The sequence below is a fragment of the Mustela nigripes genome, chromosome 3 (assembly GCF_022355385.1).
Source record: "Mustela nigripes isolate SB6536 chromosome 3, MUSNIG.SB6536, whole genome shotgun sequence".
Taxonomy (NCBI): Eukaryota; Metazoa; Chordata; class Mammalia; order Carnivora; family Mustelidae; genus Mustela; species Mustela nigripes.
The window spans coordinates 180,743,935-180,760,950 of NC_081559.1; the positions used below are offsets into that span (position 1 = coordinate 180,743,935).

The 17,016-nt window shown below is 43.1% G+C and overlaps 1 protein-coding gene across 1 annotated transcript in view; it reads right to left on the reverse strand.

Moving 5' to 3' along the window:
* DERL1 (derlin 1) overlaps positions 1–15,010 on the reverse strand; it is a 28,529-nt gene extending 13,519 nt beyond the window's left edge. The window contains exons 1-2 of the mRNA XM_059395099.1: positions 14,669–15,010; positions 3,034–3,145 (exon numbers count right to left, since the gene is read on the reverse strand). Of these exons, the coding sequence (XP_059251082.1) occupies positions 3,034–3,145; positions 14,669–14,821 (265 nt within the window). The 5' untranslated portion in view covers positions 14,822–15,010. The remainder of the gene's footprint in view (positions 1–3,033; positions 3,146–14,668) is intronic.
* Between the last annotated feature and the right edge of the window lie 2,006 nt (positions 15,011–17,016).

Below are 17,016 nucleotides of genomic sequence, written 5' to 3' on the forward strand. Positions count from 1 at the left end.
GCAAATCCAAAAAGGCAAGAGGAGACTAGTGGCTGCCTAAAAGCTTAAGGGGAAGATGAGGTTGGACAGAAATGGAGAGTGGCTGTTGAGGGGTATAGGGTTTCTTTCTGTGGTGATAAAATATTCTGAAACTAACTGTAGAAATGACTGCACAACTCTGTGAACACTCACCAAATTGTATGCTTTAAACGGGTGGAACTGGACAGCACTTGAATTACAGGTCAATAAAACTTAAAAAAATGCCTCTCTGCTCTGTGACTGGAGAGTAGGGAAGCGGGGTAGACTTGTAAGAATTCAAGCAGACAAAAGGGATCTATGGGCTAATAATCCTGCAGAAGAGTCTTTTTTTTTTTTTTTAAAGGTTTTATTTATTTACTTGACAGAGATCACAAGCAGGCAGAGAGACGGCAGATAGAGGGGGAAGCAGGCTCCCTGCTGAGCAGAGAGCCTGATGCAGGGCTCAATCCCAGGACCCTGGGATCATGACCTGAGCCAAAGGCAGAGGCTTTAACCCACTGAGCCACCCAGGTGCCCCCTGCAGACAGATCTTAAGTGTTATTTAGGTATTACAAATTCGTTACATGACCTGACTAGATAGAAGGGAAGAGTAAATGGGATCCAGGACATCAAATAACCAAGAGAAAACAATGTACAAATAAAATGTGGTCACAGAACTGTTGTAATTTATGTCTTATAATAGTGTTATAATTATTTTTTTAAGTCCTTATGTTTCAGAGGTGAATATTAGAATATTTACTGATGAAACGATATCACGTCTGGCATTTGTTTCAAATAATCAGGGGTAGGGGGACAGACATGAACAGAGATCGAATAAGACCAGTGATGAGACCATTGTTAAAAGTCAGCAGGAGTTAGGGGCACCTGGCTGCCTGAGTTCGGGGAGCGCGTGACTCCTGATCTCCAAGTCATGAGTTCGAGCCCCATGTTGGGTGTAGAGATGACTTAAATAAATACTTAAAAAAAAAAAAAAAAAAAGTGAGCAATAGTTAAATAGTTAAAAAGGGGCTCACATATACATGCAGACACACACTATGACGTGAATAAACCTTGGAAACATTCTACTAAGTGAGAGAAGTCAGCCACAGAAGAACTCCTAAAATGTCTCAAATTGTCAAATCCATAGGCACAGAAAGTAGCTCAGAGCTTGGCTAGTGCTTGGAGAAAGGGGGATGGGGATGCAGAGTAACTGCTTTGGGTTTTGGGGGGTTGATGAGGACATCTTGAATTAGACAGTAGTGGCGGTTGCAAACAGACTAAAGACCAAGGGACTGGGACTCCTGGGTGGCTCAGAGGTTAGCCGTCTGCCTGTGACTCAGGTCATGATCTCAGGGTCCTGGGATCAAGCTCCACACCAGCTCCCTGCTCAGCGGGGAACCTGCTTCTCCCTCTTCCTTTGCCTCTCCCCCTCTCTCTCAAATAAATAAAATCTTTAAAACAAAACAAAACCAGGGATGCCTGGGTGGCTCAGTTGGTTGGACGACTGCCTTCGGCTCAGGTCATGATCCTGGAGTCCCGGGATCGAGTCCCGCATCGGACTCCCAGCTCCATGGGGAGTCTGCTTCTCCCTCTGACCTTCTTCTCGCTCATGCTCTCTCTCACTGTCTCTCTCTCAAGTAAATAAATAAAATCTTTAAAAAAAAAAAAAAAAAAAAAAAGACCACAGAACTGTACACTTTAAAATGGTCACAACTGTCATTTTCTTGTTATGTGAATTTTACCTCAATAAAAAGGCAAACAAAGGTTTATCAACCTTTCTCACTACTTTTGTCTATGTTTGAAATTGTTCCATAACCAAATGTTTAAAAACCGGTCATGGGTCATCCACACTTAGAGTTTACTACTGATGTAAAAACAAAATTACTCCAACAGCCCCATCCTCAATGAAATCCTATCAAGGAGTAAAATGCAAAGCAAGTCAGCATCAGTATCAGGCCCGTCTGGGACAGGGGAGAATAAAAATCACAGATCCTGGGGGCTGTAAGGACCAAGCAGGATGTGGTGGTGAGAATCCCAGCTGTCCGTTTTGGCTGCGCCCAGACACTACCTTTCCCTGAATGAGGGGATGGGCGAGGTCCCTCCCTTCCGGCAGTAACGGTCCACGACCAGACACTCTGTACTGACATCATGATTTCCTTTTAAAAACACCTCATACAAATGCCAATTTAAGGAAAAATCATGTTGGACACCGAATGCCCATCCTTCTACTTCCCTGCAGCTATGAGATGAATTCACAACTCTCAAACTGACTTCGATTGAAGGGTGGTTCGGGATTCTCTATCCTGAGCTAACCACGAGCAGGTTTATAAAGCCTCTGGAGTCAGCCAACCTTCTCAAAATCATTTAGGCTTAATGAAATTATGTTCGCGTTTCGACAGAGCAGTATCAATTTATTCCTTCTCAGCATAAGCAACTCAGAACAGCACACAGAGTATTGTACAAAGGAAATAAGGAACGATTCACAAAGAAACTTTCAGGAAAAGATTTTTGTAAAAAAACTTATCCATAACATCATATGGGTAGTCATATCTGATAAACTACCGGATTATTAAATCCCTGCTATAAATTTTACAGGTGAGTGATTCGATCACAGAGAACAAGGCTTTCATAGCATAAAGGAGTACTTTTCAGCCCCAATCTGGGAGATGTATATACTTCAGCCCAACTGTGCATTGGACCACATGACACATGACAGAAAGGAGATGCCAAATTTCAGTGAGAGGCACACAGCTCAGCCACGAGGGACAAGGCGTGGACAAGATGTGTAAAGGCTCCGGTCTTCTACTTTTTCACGATAAAATGGTGACTGTTACTTATGCCTCATGATGATGTTGTGAGGATTAAAAATCAAGTCCTCAAAGCACCTAGGACAGTCCCAGCACCGGTACAACTTACTGAGCAATTCCCATCTTTATGCCATTTCCTCAGAGGCCAACTGCCCTCAAAATTCTTCCAATACGTAAATACGAACTGGTAAATTAGAAACAAATCTTAAAACGACTATGGATAACATACCTGTTTCAAGTCGTGTGGAATACTGATATAAGAAATATAAATTGACCAAATAAAGAAATCCAGTTCCTGGGCCCACAGGGAAATAGAAGGTGGCAGTGATTGGCCTCCAAACCTGTCCAGATTAAAACAGACACAGCGGTTAGTTTCTGCAAGCCTGGTTAATTTTTTTTTTCTTTTTTCTTTTTTTTTTTTTAAGATTTTATTTATTTGTCAGAGAGAGAGAGGGAGAGAGAGCAAGCACAGGCAGACAGAATGACAGGCAGAGGCAGAGGGAGAAGCAGGCTCCCTGACGAGCAAGGAGCCCGATATGGGACTCGATCCCAGGACGCTGGGATCATGACCTGAGCTGAAGGCAGCTGCTTAACCAACTGAGCCACCCAGGCGTCCCAATTTTTTTTTTTTTTTTTTTAACTAAACAAAATGCACCCTTGCAAAACATTCTCCTCTGTGATGGTGGCTACCAAAGGGATACCACCAAAATAATTCAAGAAAACTGAAGAAGGGCTCTCATCAGCTTTAATCGTATCAATTTGGAAAAAATACTTCTAGCCAGGTTGAAAAAAATCAATACTATAGAAGCACATGGTCAGTCTTTACTGGGATAAGGCATTCACTTAAGCCTGTCAAAATTGAACTGTAAAGACAATTTCCAACAGGACAATAATAATCTCTATGCAGGAAAAAGAATATCGTGGGATAATAAACCTTGTCCAAAATTGTCATACTCAAAAGGCAGAAGTAAAATAGAAATGTTTGTATTCAAATCCCTGTGCTATTTAGGAAATATGGATATATGACTTCACACTACTAAGTGCCTTGATGGTATTCTTGCCGTACTTTGACATGCAGAAGTGTTCGTTTAGGTCGGGCCTGATTAGTACTTGGATGGGAGAAGTGTTTGTTTAATGTCGGCAAATACATCCCTCACAAGCTACATCCTGCTCACCAACTACTTCTCCACTCTAAGAATATGTTAGTGTCACAGTTCCACTGTGACACAGTCCCCATTCCTCTCAGGAGTGAGGCAGTGATCCGACTTCTTTTTCTCGATGGTCACTCAGCTCTCCCAATCCCATTTACAGAGTAACCCGTACTTTCTCCATTGACCTGAAAAGCTACTTTCATCATATATTTATTTCCTTTTGTATTAAAGTCTCTAATTATATTAAAGTGCTGTCCTGTTTGGAATTGAATTCCTATACCAATATCAACTTATTTCAATTTCTAGTCTTACAGTATGTTACAATATCTGGTAAAGTTACATGATTAAATAATCCCTCTCCCATTTTTCTTCCATGTGTGTCTTAATTTTCTTGGCTGGTCTCAAAATTTTATTTTCCTAAAAGAACTAGAACTGGGGCGGGTGCCTGGGTGGCTCAGTGGGTTAAGCCTCTGTCTTCAGCTCAGGTCAGGTCCTGGAATGGAGCCCCACATCTACACTCTCTGCTCAGCGGGGAGCCTGCTTCCCGCCCCCACCCGCCCCACCTCTCTGCTTACTTGTGATCTCTCTGTCAAATAAATAAATAAAATCTTTAAGAAAAGAAAAGAAAAAGAACTAGAACCGGCATCTTTGTGATACCAGTGTGATACAACTCCCCACAAGGAAGAAGTCTTTCACAGCTTTTCTAAGTTTTGATAGACTCAACCACCAAAGCTGAATTACCTATTGCTTGTAATATTAGCCAAGTTACCTTATTGCTTGTAATATTGGAAAACTGAGCCTCTTGGGCTAAATATACAACTCCATCTGTGAATAAAATTTTGCATCTTATTCTATTGTTGTCTAATTCACTGGCTAGAACCCGCAACACAATGTTAAATAACAGTGATTGAAGAAGACGACTTTCCCAGACCATAGAAATACCAGCATCATGCTGGCTCTGGCCTCGCTATACATAAGCATGAAAGACATGACCCTTGCATCAAGGAGTTCTCAAGTAGTGGGTTATCCAAAGAAGCAAAAGACTGATCCCAACGGTGGGAAAAATTGGGTCTCGGAAAAACAAATACAAAGTCCAAAAGAACTGCAAGAGCACAATAAACAAACAGGGACTGCTGACAATTTGGGTGTGGCTGGAACCGAGGACATTAGCTGTGGGGGCTGGCCAGACACCACGCTACCCAGTTCCACTCTCCAAGTGCAAGAATGTAACCCTCACAAGTTCAATTCCACCTGGAAGAAAACACGCTTTCTGGAATACCCGAAAGAGCTACTTTCCAAGAAGCCTGTATTAAACCAGCAAAGCAAAATAGGTCAAAACTCATTTTGATTCATTCACAACTTCATCATAGGTACAGTTTAAGAGAAAGAACACCGGAAGTGATTTGAGAAGGCCTAGCTGCAAAGTTGTAGCTTGCAATGCTAGGACTTGCCTCAGTTGGCATCTGTAAAAGCGGAATGATCTACTAATACTCGCCCTACTTTGATTAGTGGTTAAAAAAATAATAATAATAAAATAAAAGTGTGGTCCTCTTGTCATTTACATACAATGACTCAGGAGATAGATTTTATAGTTGAAGAAACAGAATGAGAAAAGGTTAAATAATAGCTAGTAAGTGGCGGAGCTAGAATTTGATCCCAGACAGCTTGACTCCAAAGTTTATGACACAAAACCCTGATTTTTTTTTTTTTACAATGTCTCTCACAAGTGATATCATTATTACGAGGTATAATTATAATTAGGAAATGTTTTAAGTACTACTGTGCTTGTATAAGCCTGATTCTCCCTGCTTATGAAGAGCACTGGGATTGAAGACCAGAAGCAAGCAAGCCCTGGCCTTGGCCCTTAAATAGCCCTAGGGCCTTGGAAAAGTCTAAACCTTTGTGTTGGTGTCTTCATCTACCCAGTGAAGTCTGCCCTGACTCCACCTTCCTTATTTCCAGATTTTGTAAAAGGCAGGAATTAAGAAAGTGGATTTAAAAGGTCCTTTGTTTAAAAAAAAAAAAAAAAAAAAAGGTATGTGTGGGTGTATGATTATTACAAATCTCTTAGGAGACACACACTGACATGGTTTTTAGAAATTCCCATTTTAAGCTACCTCCATATTCCCGTAAGTTACTCAGGGCCTCGTTTTGGAAAAGAAACCCTGGTTTTTTCCGACTACATCTTTCACTAACACTGACGACATGACACTATTTTTAGCCACTGTGTGCACCTGTGCTTTGGAAATCAGTGTCTGTCAAAATATCTCACTCCTTTTCCCCGTTCATTAAGCTTACCCTTGAGTTATACTTGGCTTTCATTGATCTAAGAGACTTAATATTATTTTTGTATTACTTTAAAATTATAATTTAAAAACACCAGGAGAAAGCTTATCTCTTCAGAAAACCACAATATACTTCTGAAATCCCCACTGACGTCCCAGCTAAATCCCCTCCTTTGCTCTGATATGTAAATAGTTAGGATGAGAAAATGGCTTTTGTTTTCAGGGCTGGGCGAGGTTGGCGGCCCATTTCTCAACCCTGGAAAGCCTTCGCGGGATCCCGTAATGGGCAGCAGGTGCAGCACCAAGAGGGCGGGGCCTGCGGGCAGCCAAGGGGAGGGCAGCAGCTCGTTTTCACCCCCCAGCACCCGGTCCTCATCCCAGCCGTTTTATAATGAAAGCTGGGCCCTCATGAGAGTTTAGGTGATTTGCCAGAGCTCCTCACTTCAAAGCAAGAAGTCCACATCTTCACTGGCTTATAAGGGTTTAAGAAACCTCCTGTTGAGAGAGTGGGTGGCAGCTGTCCTTGAACTAAAAATCTCCCGAACAACCTGCTTCTGAAACCATTACAGATGCTACCCAGAATCTAAAGTGGGGTTTTTTAAGTACCCCAAACAAAGATTTTTCCCAAAACAGTATGGACCGGTTGACTTGGAGTTAAGAAATTCTACATAGGTCACCAACAAGAAAGAGGGGGAGTACCTCAGTGCCAAATGCTGATGTTAGCTAAGTGTGGGCTTTTTTTTTTTTTTTTTTTTGGACAACCTAGGTAGGCAAGAAAAACAAGTGAAAGGCACTCGGGTTCAATTGTGGACTTTGAAAGAGCTATTAGAAGCCATCCATTCGAGAAACAAGAGTGGGGCGTGAACATGCAGAAGCAAAAAAAAAAAAAAAAAAGACAAAAGGAAGTATACAGGGGGCACTTGGGTGGCTCAGTGGGTTAAGCCTCTGCCTTTGGCTCAGGTCATGATCTCGAGGTCCTGGGATCGAGCCCCGCATCAGGCTCTCTGCTCAGCAGGGAGCCTGCTTCCCTTCCTCTCTCTCTGCCTGCCTCTTTCTCTGCCTGCCTCTCAGCCTACTTGTGATCTCTCTCTCTCTCTCTGTCAAATAAATAAATAAATAAATAAATAAATAAATAAATAAATAAAGTATACAACCATGAAGCAAATGCTTAGCCTCTGAGATCAGAAGCTTAAGGAGAAGGATGAACTGAAACCTAAAAAGAAAGATCCCAGTGCACTCAGGAAAGAGAAGTCCCCAATATCCTTCCTGCTTATTCTTCCGATAAAACACACAGCTGGACCCACCTTACCACACCCAGGCTGCGCCCACCTTACCACACCCCAGCTTATCCACTTTTCCATTCAGGCCAAACTTAACTGGGTATAGTCAACGATGAACTGTCTGTGCACCAAGCGTACCCCTTTGTATAACTGAGTGTGTCATGGCTGCAACTGAGAAACTGGGGCAAAAGTACCGAGCAGCTCTAAGGATTGCCTAGGATCCAAGATCTGAACCACTACCATGCGTGCACACAAAGGAACCCACGCAGATGACTGCTTGAGCACAGAGAGTAACTCAGCACAAGTGTTACACGTGGCCACAGTTCACTGGGACCTTAACGAAGGATCGGGAAGATCCCTGGAGTTCCCACCATGTACATTTCAAACCATGGGTGCTTGCCTAGTATATGAAGTAGAGAAAACGAGGCACAGGAAGCATATGAACAAAAGCACGGAGACACAGATGTTATATGGAATGACTGCTTGGCCTGCACAGACATCTACCAGAAGGTTTTTCTAACTAGAACATAGGGGAAAGCGATCTGTACCCACATCTGAGGCTCCAGAGGTAGGAGGTGGCTGGGCGGGGTCCTTATAGGATATGCTAAAGAGTTTGGATTTCCTTGTAAGGTCAACGGGGAGCTTGTGAAAATTTTAATTAAGGAGCATGACAGGATCAAATTAGATATTTTAAAAGATCACAAGGTAGTATAAGAATAGACAAATAGATCACTGAAATAGAATAGAAAGTCCATAAACAGACCGATATATTTATGGCAAGCTGGTGTATTATCAAGGTAGTATTTCAAATCTGTGGGGAAAAGAAATTTTACTGGAAGGCCAAACAGTGTGGAATAATTTTTAGTGGGGTCAGAATCCTGATTCCACCAGTTACCATCTGCATGAGCTGGGCACAGAACATAACCATTTGGTGCCTTCCTTGTTCCCTCTTTAAAAATGTGTTGTCTAATTGTCAAAACAAGCCTGATAAGAGGGGATGAAATCAAATAGTCCATGACACAAGTTAAGTATTGTTCAGTAAATGTCAGTGATTATTGCACTAAAAAAAGAAGAAGAAGCCATTCATTCTACTTGTAGGTATGTACCCAACAGAAACACATACCTGTGTTCACCAAGAAATGTACTGGAATGCTGACAACACTATTCTTTATGGCCCGAACTGGAAACTATCCAAAATGCCCATTACCAGAAGAATGAGTAAAGAAATGGTCATCTATTGTAATCTATCTACAATCATGTGCAACAAAATGGGTGACTCCTACGCACTGTCAAAAAGAGACCAGACACAGAAGAGTATATACTGTAAGATTTCATTTATATAAGGTAAAAAAAAAAAAATGGCAAAAATAATCTGTGATAGTAGTTACCGTTGGAGGAGACAGTTATCAGAAGGGAGCTGTAGGATAGTGTGGGGGGTGTTGGAAATGTTCTCTTCATGATCTGGGTACTGGTCATATACAGGCATTCAGTTTTTAAAAATTTGACAAGCTCTAAATATATAATACATATACTTTACTACTGGTATGCTAGTAATTCCACAAAAAGTTAAAGCTATAATCTAATGGGCAACCTTATCTACAGACCACAGCACAACTGCCTGAAGTGGACAGGACTGTTAAGGAAAGCTTTTAAAGCTGTACATACCAAGACCCTAGCCACTGAAACTCTAATCCAAACCTTGAGGCTACTTCTATGCTCAGTCTATAGACCAAGTTCACCTCCCTTCTGGTTATGTGCATAATAGGTCTCTCTTCCCCAATATACTCTTTTTTTTTTCTTAACTTTATTATTTAATATATTTTCTTTTTTTAAAAAATATTTTATTTATTTATTTGACAGACAGAGATCACAAGTAGGCAGAGAGGCAGGCAGAGGGGGGGGGGGGGGAAGCAGGCTCCCTGCCGAGCAGAGAGCCCAGTGCAGGGCTCGATCCCAGGACCCTGAAATCATGACTGAGCCAAAGGCAGAGGCTTAACCCACTGAGCCACCCAGGCACCCCAACTTTATTATTTAATTCAATTAATTAACATAGAGTGTATTATCAGTTTCAGAGGTAGAGTTCAGTGATTCATCAGTCTTATATAATACCCAGGGCTCCTTATACCCCATGCCCCCCTTAAGGTATTTATCCCAAAGGCACAAATGTAGTGATCTGAAGGGGTACCTGCACCCCAACATTTATAGCAGCAATGTTCACAATAGCTAAACTGGAAAGAGCCCAGAAGTCCATCAACACATGGATAAAGACGATGTGGTATGTATAGACATAAGAATGAATATATATCATATATCATATTTATATATATATGAATATTACTAATCTGCTAGGGTTGCTGTCATCAGGGTTAAAGGTGATAACATAAGCAAAAGCTTGGAAAATATAAGCACAAGACCCAAATCACAGATCTGGCTAATGCCACCTCTTACGATTCCTGAAAACAAATCATTGCAACTGAGAGTTCATCTCTTCTCATCTAAAGTCAGGATGCTTTTAAGGGGGCAAAATATGGGATAATAATCCAGGAGTTATATTTCAAGTTTAGTTACAAATTAAAATTAAAATCTTCCTGCCCACAGAGAAAAGGTAGTGATGGCAGGACTTATTATTGGCTAGTAAATAAAAATGGGCACTATTTTTTAATAGATTATTTACCAGACTATTTATGGGGACTTTGCATTTTTCTATATGAATTTTACGTAACAGAGGCATGAAGCAAAGAACATACCTCCTCAATTTGAGGATACTCGTTTTTATGTTTCTAAAACTAGGATGTGGCTATATATATATATGGAATTTCTATTCTCCCATCCCTCCAAAAAGTTGTACTTAGTTGATGAAGCACCTTATAATCAATGGAGTTAGATCAGAGTCCATATGGTATTAAACTATCCCCACTTTCAGGTAACAAAATTGAGCCTCGGAAAGGATAAGTAACCTGCCTAAGGGCAGAGAACCAGTAAGGGTCTGAGCCAGGCCTGGGGAACCATGACTCAACTACTTGAAATCCCATGTTCATTCTATTTTAAGGGAAAGCAGATAACTGACTTGGAAGAAATCACCCTCAAGAATGTTTGCTAAACACTGAACTGTGTATTTTGGTAGATACTATGCGAAGGAGTTAGACGAGACAGCTCAGAACTATCTTTGACTCATTGAAGTGGAAACCGTATCCGCAGCTGTCTACCAAGTGCAGTGACACTTGTCTCGGGATGCCTGTGGGAGCTGAATGAGCAAACACGGAAACGCAACACACACGGAAGGGGGCGAGCTGATTCCGTCCAAAGCAACCGGCAGCACCGGGAGACGATCTCAGACACCTCCCGGGCCGCAAGAAATTACCACCTCTCCTAGTTAATCAAGGACCCATACGAAGACATTTCATCATTATGACTTACTTGATGGATGGCTGTGAAACGTGAGGGACCAGGAATTTGGGACAACAGCGTAGTGAGTCTTAACACTCCAACCCAAACTAAGAAAAGAACACTTGAAATTTTGCAGTTCCAAACCAACAGGCTACTCAGACAAGACCTACAGATGAGAAGAAGCGACTTTCATCCCATCCAACATGAACCCACAATTCTAAATCAGGTTTTTTTTTTAAAGCTGTTCAAGACTCGGCTTCTAAGGAAAAGATGAGCCTTTAAGAGAAAACACAACACGCGCTGTTTGTCACACATCTGCCTCTGAGGCGCAGTTCTTCCTTCAAAGGCTTCATCTGCAAACGAGTTCCTCCAGGTGGGTCTGAAAGCGACATCTGTCCAGGATGGGTAGGAGCCAGAGGAGCAGAAAGAAGATACAGACATGGGCCTTTTCACAGGTGGACAATCAGCGCGCTGTCCCTGCTCCCAGCAGCTTCTCCCTGGTCTCAGGATGAGCCCAGACGAGACAACGTGTGGGAGATGGGAAAAGCATGGGAGCTGGAACGAGTGATGGTTCTGATAACCAAGTCACCGCTGTCAGCATTTACCTGGTCTCTTAGAAAGGCTTTCCTACTTCACTGGTCTCACTGCACAAGTGAGCGAGACTCTGCAAGGAGGGCCAAAGAGCCCGTTTTGATCAGATCCTTCTCACCAAAGGATTTACAACCACTGCTCCTCCTGCACACACATTACCCAACATGCCACTCACCAGGCACAAAGCATACAACATTCACTAGGTCACAAATAATTACCAAAGCAAATAGAAAACAGCGTGCAATTCTGACTGCGGGCCCAAATCATTTTTTAACATCCAACTGCCTACTTAACTTCTGCATCTGGATGCCTAAGAAGCACCTCTAGACTTAACGTGGCCAACACAGAACTCTTTATCCACCAACACCCCGCACCCAAACCTACGCCTTCCTAAACATTTCCCATCTTGGTAAAGGGCTCCACCATCCCGTGTGGAAACTGACATCTCTGAGTGCTGCTGCCTTCAGCCTCTCCCACTTCACATCCATTCAGCAGCAACCTTGGGCCGCTCAACTCCCAAATCCAACCACTTCTATCTTCGTGGCCACCCTGGCCCAAAGCATCTCTCTCGCCTTCTAACTTGATTCCTGCCTCTCCTCATATCAAGTCCATCCCACAGAGCAGTCAAAGCAATGTTGTCAGTCTTCTGTTCAAAATGCTCCAAAGTGGGGTGCCTGGGTGGCTCAGCGGGTTAAGGCCTCTGCCTTCAGCTCAGGGCATGATCCCGTGATCCTGGGATCGAGCCCCACATTGGGCTCTCTGCTCGGCGGGGGGCCTATTCCTCCTCTCTCTCTCTCTCCCTGTCTCTCTGCCTACTTGCAATCTCTGTCTATCAAATAAATAAATAAAATCTTAAAAAAAAAATAAAAATAAAAACAAAATGCTCCAAAGCCTTCCTGGTTTATTTATTTATTAGTCCTATTTATTTCAAAATAAAGTCCAAGCCACAAAGCCTTGAGCAATCCAGGTCCAGGCTACCCTTCCATCTCTGCTTTATTGTACTGATCCCGCATTACTTCTGTCCTCACCTACCAATCCTCATTCCTACAGCTGATTCTAGACTAAGCTAACTACTCTTGCTTCTGTTTCTAGGCCCTGCCTCTCAGCCTTCCACTTACTATTTCTTCTTCTTAGATAGTTGTCCCCCAGAACCAGATCCTCCCAAAGCTGGCTCCTTGACATTCAGATTTCAGTTCAGATATCATCTCTGAAGCCTTTCTGGAACATTCTCCATCAGATGTTAAGTCACTCTCTATCACACGCCTCTCTTTCTTCATGGGAGCTGGGACTTTCTGTCCTATTCACTATTGTGGCTCCAGTGCCCAACACTAGTAAGTTGCCAATTATTTCCACGCATTCAACCAACATGAAAGCACATGCTATGTGCCAGGCACTATTCTGTTTAACAAAGATAGCAGTAAACAAGTCAGGGGTCTGGTTCTCATGGAGCCTGATTTTCTGAAGGGAAGCCGACTAACAGATGCCAACAGGTGATATGTAGCAAGTAAAATTAAGGATAAGGGAGATGGCGTGAAGGACGGGTACTATTTTATGTAGAGCATCCATAACGCCTTGTCAATAAGGCGGCACTGGGGAAGAGACTTGAAGGCACGGAAGTAATCATGGTTATCTTCCTCAGAGAAACAACATGCGCTAAGGACCTGAGGAGAGTTGGCTGCTGAAGGAACAAGCATTCCACTGTGGAGCCTAATGTGTAAGGAAGGTGGAGAGTGGCAGGACACAAAGTCAGAGCAGAAGTAGAGGGTCTTGTAGGCCACTGAGAAGACTTGGATTTTATACATCTGAGTTGAGAAGACATTGGAAGGTTCAGGGCAGAGGACTGACGGACTTGGTTATATTTTAAAAGGATCACTCCAGCAGTCTAGAGAAAAGAACTGGGCTGAAATGATAATGGCTTGTAATGGAGAATGAAAAGGGCCCTGGATATATATGTAAAATTGAGCAAACAATTAGCTGGCAAATTGTGGGATGTGGAGAGAAAAGCCAAAGATGATTCTATGACTACTAGTTTGAACTCCTGTAATAATGGAATTGCTATATACTTCTAGAGCAAAGGACAAAGGGTATCCAGTTTGGGACATGTTAAATTTGAGATGCCTATTAGTCATCAGAGAGAGAAATTCCAAACTGACAGCTGGAAATCAGGAGGCAGATCTGGACTGAAAATATGTCTATTTGTATTTGAGAGTCTTAAGTGTATGGAATGTATTTAACGCCACGGAGCTAAATGAGATCACCTACAGCTGGGGCGAGTATAGAGAAAAGTTCCTATAACTGATCCCTGGGGCACATCACAACAGTTAAAGGTCAGGAAGATGAGGAACCAGGAAATGAGAGTAAGAAACAGCAGTCAAGAGGGGGAAGACATGACAGTGTTATCCACATGTCAATTAATGTGCTCAAATTAATGTCAGATCTTAGTATCTGACCTGCCACTGATTAACGATCTAAATCACAGACTCCAGTGAATAAGGATCATGTCTGGGAAACTAATACTCTCTTGCCAGAAATACTCTGGACAGTTTCCTTCATACTTAAACAAATAACGAGGCCTTCTATTTCTGGACCAATTTACTCTTTACTTAGTCCTTCATACATTCTATTCCATGCCACATACCAGGTACGGACTGGATGAAATGCAGACAAACAACTCTTGCATCTGACTTCAAACTACTCCCACAAAGGCGGGGGGGGGGGAGGTGCTCCATTAATACAAGAAGAACTGGATGTTGAGTAGTTGACAACCACATGGCACCCACGTGGGTGGCAGAGCAAGGTCAGAGGGTACCTGCTCCGGGCGGACTCAAGCTGCTAATCACCGGCGCCCAAAAGATTAACAACTATCAGAGAATTACCTTCCCGCTGCCTCCTTCTCTGAATGCAGAGGGCGGGGAGCATCATCTTAGAGGGGCGAAATCAGTTCCTTTTTACCAGGCCAAACCCACTGCTCCAGCCATCCTGGCTATAGCGCTCCGGACCCCTTCGCCTTCACCCCGCCCCCCAACCACAGGACCCGCCCTAAACCGCTGGAGCGGTCGCACTACAAATCCCACCAGGCACCGCGCGCCCGCAACATGCCGGTGTACGCTCCGCAGCCGACAGGCCTTCTGGGACCTGCAGTCTCCACTCTGCTCGTCGCCGGTCAGTACCTGGAAGCGATAGAGGAAGGCTTCGGGCCAGAGGAAGAAGTAGGCCGGGCTGATGAGACCGAGTTTCCCAACCAAGGGCACCGCGACGGTGGCGGCGAACCAATAGCGCGTGATGGCCGGGATGCTCCTGAACCAGTCCCCGATGTCCGACATCTTCGCCTTTTAAGTGGCCAGAAAAGGCACAACCGTCCCACTTCCCGTCCCTGGCCCCTCAGGACCCGGCCCGCTCCGCGAGTGGAAGGTGTCGAGGCGGAAGCCGCCCAAGCCGCGGATAAGAAGGCGTAGATGGGCGGACGTGGCGCCACCGAATTCGGACGAGCGAGGGAGCGTTCGAAGGCAAACTTCCCCTTCCGGCGGCCACGGAAGACGTTGACCAGAAGTCCCGCCGCTTAAAGGGCAAGCACGGATTTTTGCCGCTGGGTTGAAAAGCTCGGCGGTTCGGGGGCGGGGCCATGGGGGCGGGGCCATAAGAGGCGAAGACACGACTGGTGGGGAACAGTGGTTGCTAGGGGCAACGGCAAATACTCCAACCAATGGCGAAGCTGAACGCCTGCTACTTAGTTCAAGCCGGGTTTGTAATCCAGGTGGGTCTTCTCGGGCGGTGTTTAAAAAGGAAGGAGGACCATCACACTCTTCCTCGTTTGTTCTTGCATTCATTCGACAAATGTCTGTGCGGGGGCCTTAGCAAGTGTGAGGTGAGTCCCAGGCCCCGGGGATCCTGCGACTATCGCAGCTGTCGCGGTACCTTCTCTCCTGGAGCTTACATTCTAATGAGGATAGACAACTGCTAAATAAGTGAATACGGTAATTTCAGCGAGTGAAAAAAAGTAAAGAATATAATAAAATAGGAGTGGCGGGGTGGGAGCAGGGGACTGTGGAAAAGATAGCTACTTTAGATGAGAATGATCAGGAAGAACTTCTTCGGTGAGGTGACCTTTGAGCTGAACCACCCCCGCTACCCCACTACCGCCCCAGGCAAAGAACTGGGGAGTTTTCCACGCCGAGAAAACAGCCGCTCCAACCAGCTTCGAATGTTGGAGGGGCTGAAGGTAGAAATGATCTTAACTATCAAGTAGGATTTTAAATTACAAGTAGAAGAGAATCCGTCCTATTCTTAAAAGAATCTGTAAAAAGATAGGAAGATAGAACTTTTCCTGTTGTTTTCAGATGTAGGTCCTGCAGTTTAAGTTTGATTACACTAAAAAAAAAAAAAAATTTTGATTAAGCCATCCAATAAAAACCACTAGGGACACACCTGTAGTCCAGAATTAGCTTTATTTGCTGCAGAAGGGGGCACTGCACTCTAGAGGAACCTGGACCATCTCATCAATCAAAAGAGTGGGTGAAGTAAAATTTTGGTAAAACTTAAATGAAGCAGTGTTTTGGTGGGTTCAAAGCAAAGCAGTGCTGTGTGTAAAAGTGTTAACATCAAGCCTAGGCCTGAGCTGAGAAGCAGACCAGAGGTCCTCTTTCCTTTGAAATCTCAAATTTAGGATAAATGTGGACTATTGGGTCTGACCTTTCAGATCAGACCTTTCCTTATGGAAGGATTTGCACCTAGATTGAAAATCACGTGTTAGAATGACCCATATAGTTCAGATCTGTCGGGGGAGAATGGAATTTTCCATCTATACCAATAAAATTTCAAACAGCAAAGTGTGTTCAACAATGGATTTTATTTTTTTTATTATGTTATGTTAGACACCATACAGTACATAGTACTGTATGTACTATGTACTATGTACATACAGTACATAGTTTTTGAACAATATATTATTTTAGAATTTCTTAGCACAACATCCCTGATGTCCATTAGCAAAAAACAGTTTGTACACAATAAAAGGGCACTAAGTATTCCACAGTCTGATAAAAACATGTAACATTTGGGGAACTAATGGATATCAAGCGTAGTGAATATATGAGAAAACTCATCATTTATACAAAGCTGGTAGGAATATAAATTAGTACAACCTTAGAACATAATTTTGATATACAATAAAAGCCAGAGCATTGTATAAATAACATATTTGAAGATACTGCCTGAGATTCATTCTCTGCACCTCCCAACTACCCATTGTATCCAAGGTACAATAAGAGAAAATGGGTTATCTAGCTTTTGTGGAAAGCCAAGGAAGGTTTCTCTGATGAAATTGTAAAAATTACAATCTTGCTGTGCCTCAGTTTCCTCATCTGTAAAATGGGAGAAGGGAGAACAATAGTACTGCATTCATAGGATTGTTGTTAAGATTCAAATGAGATAAATTCATGTCTAGGCCTTAAAGGAACATCAACATTATTACTATTCTCTTTTCGAAATGTTTTACAGTGAAAGCGTATCACTTTTAGAA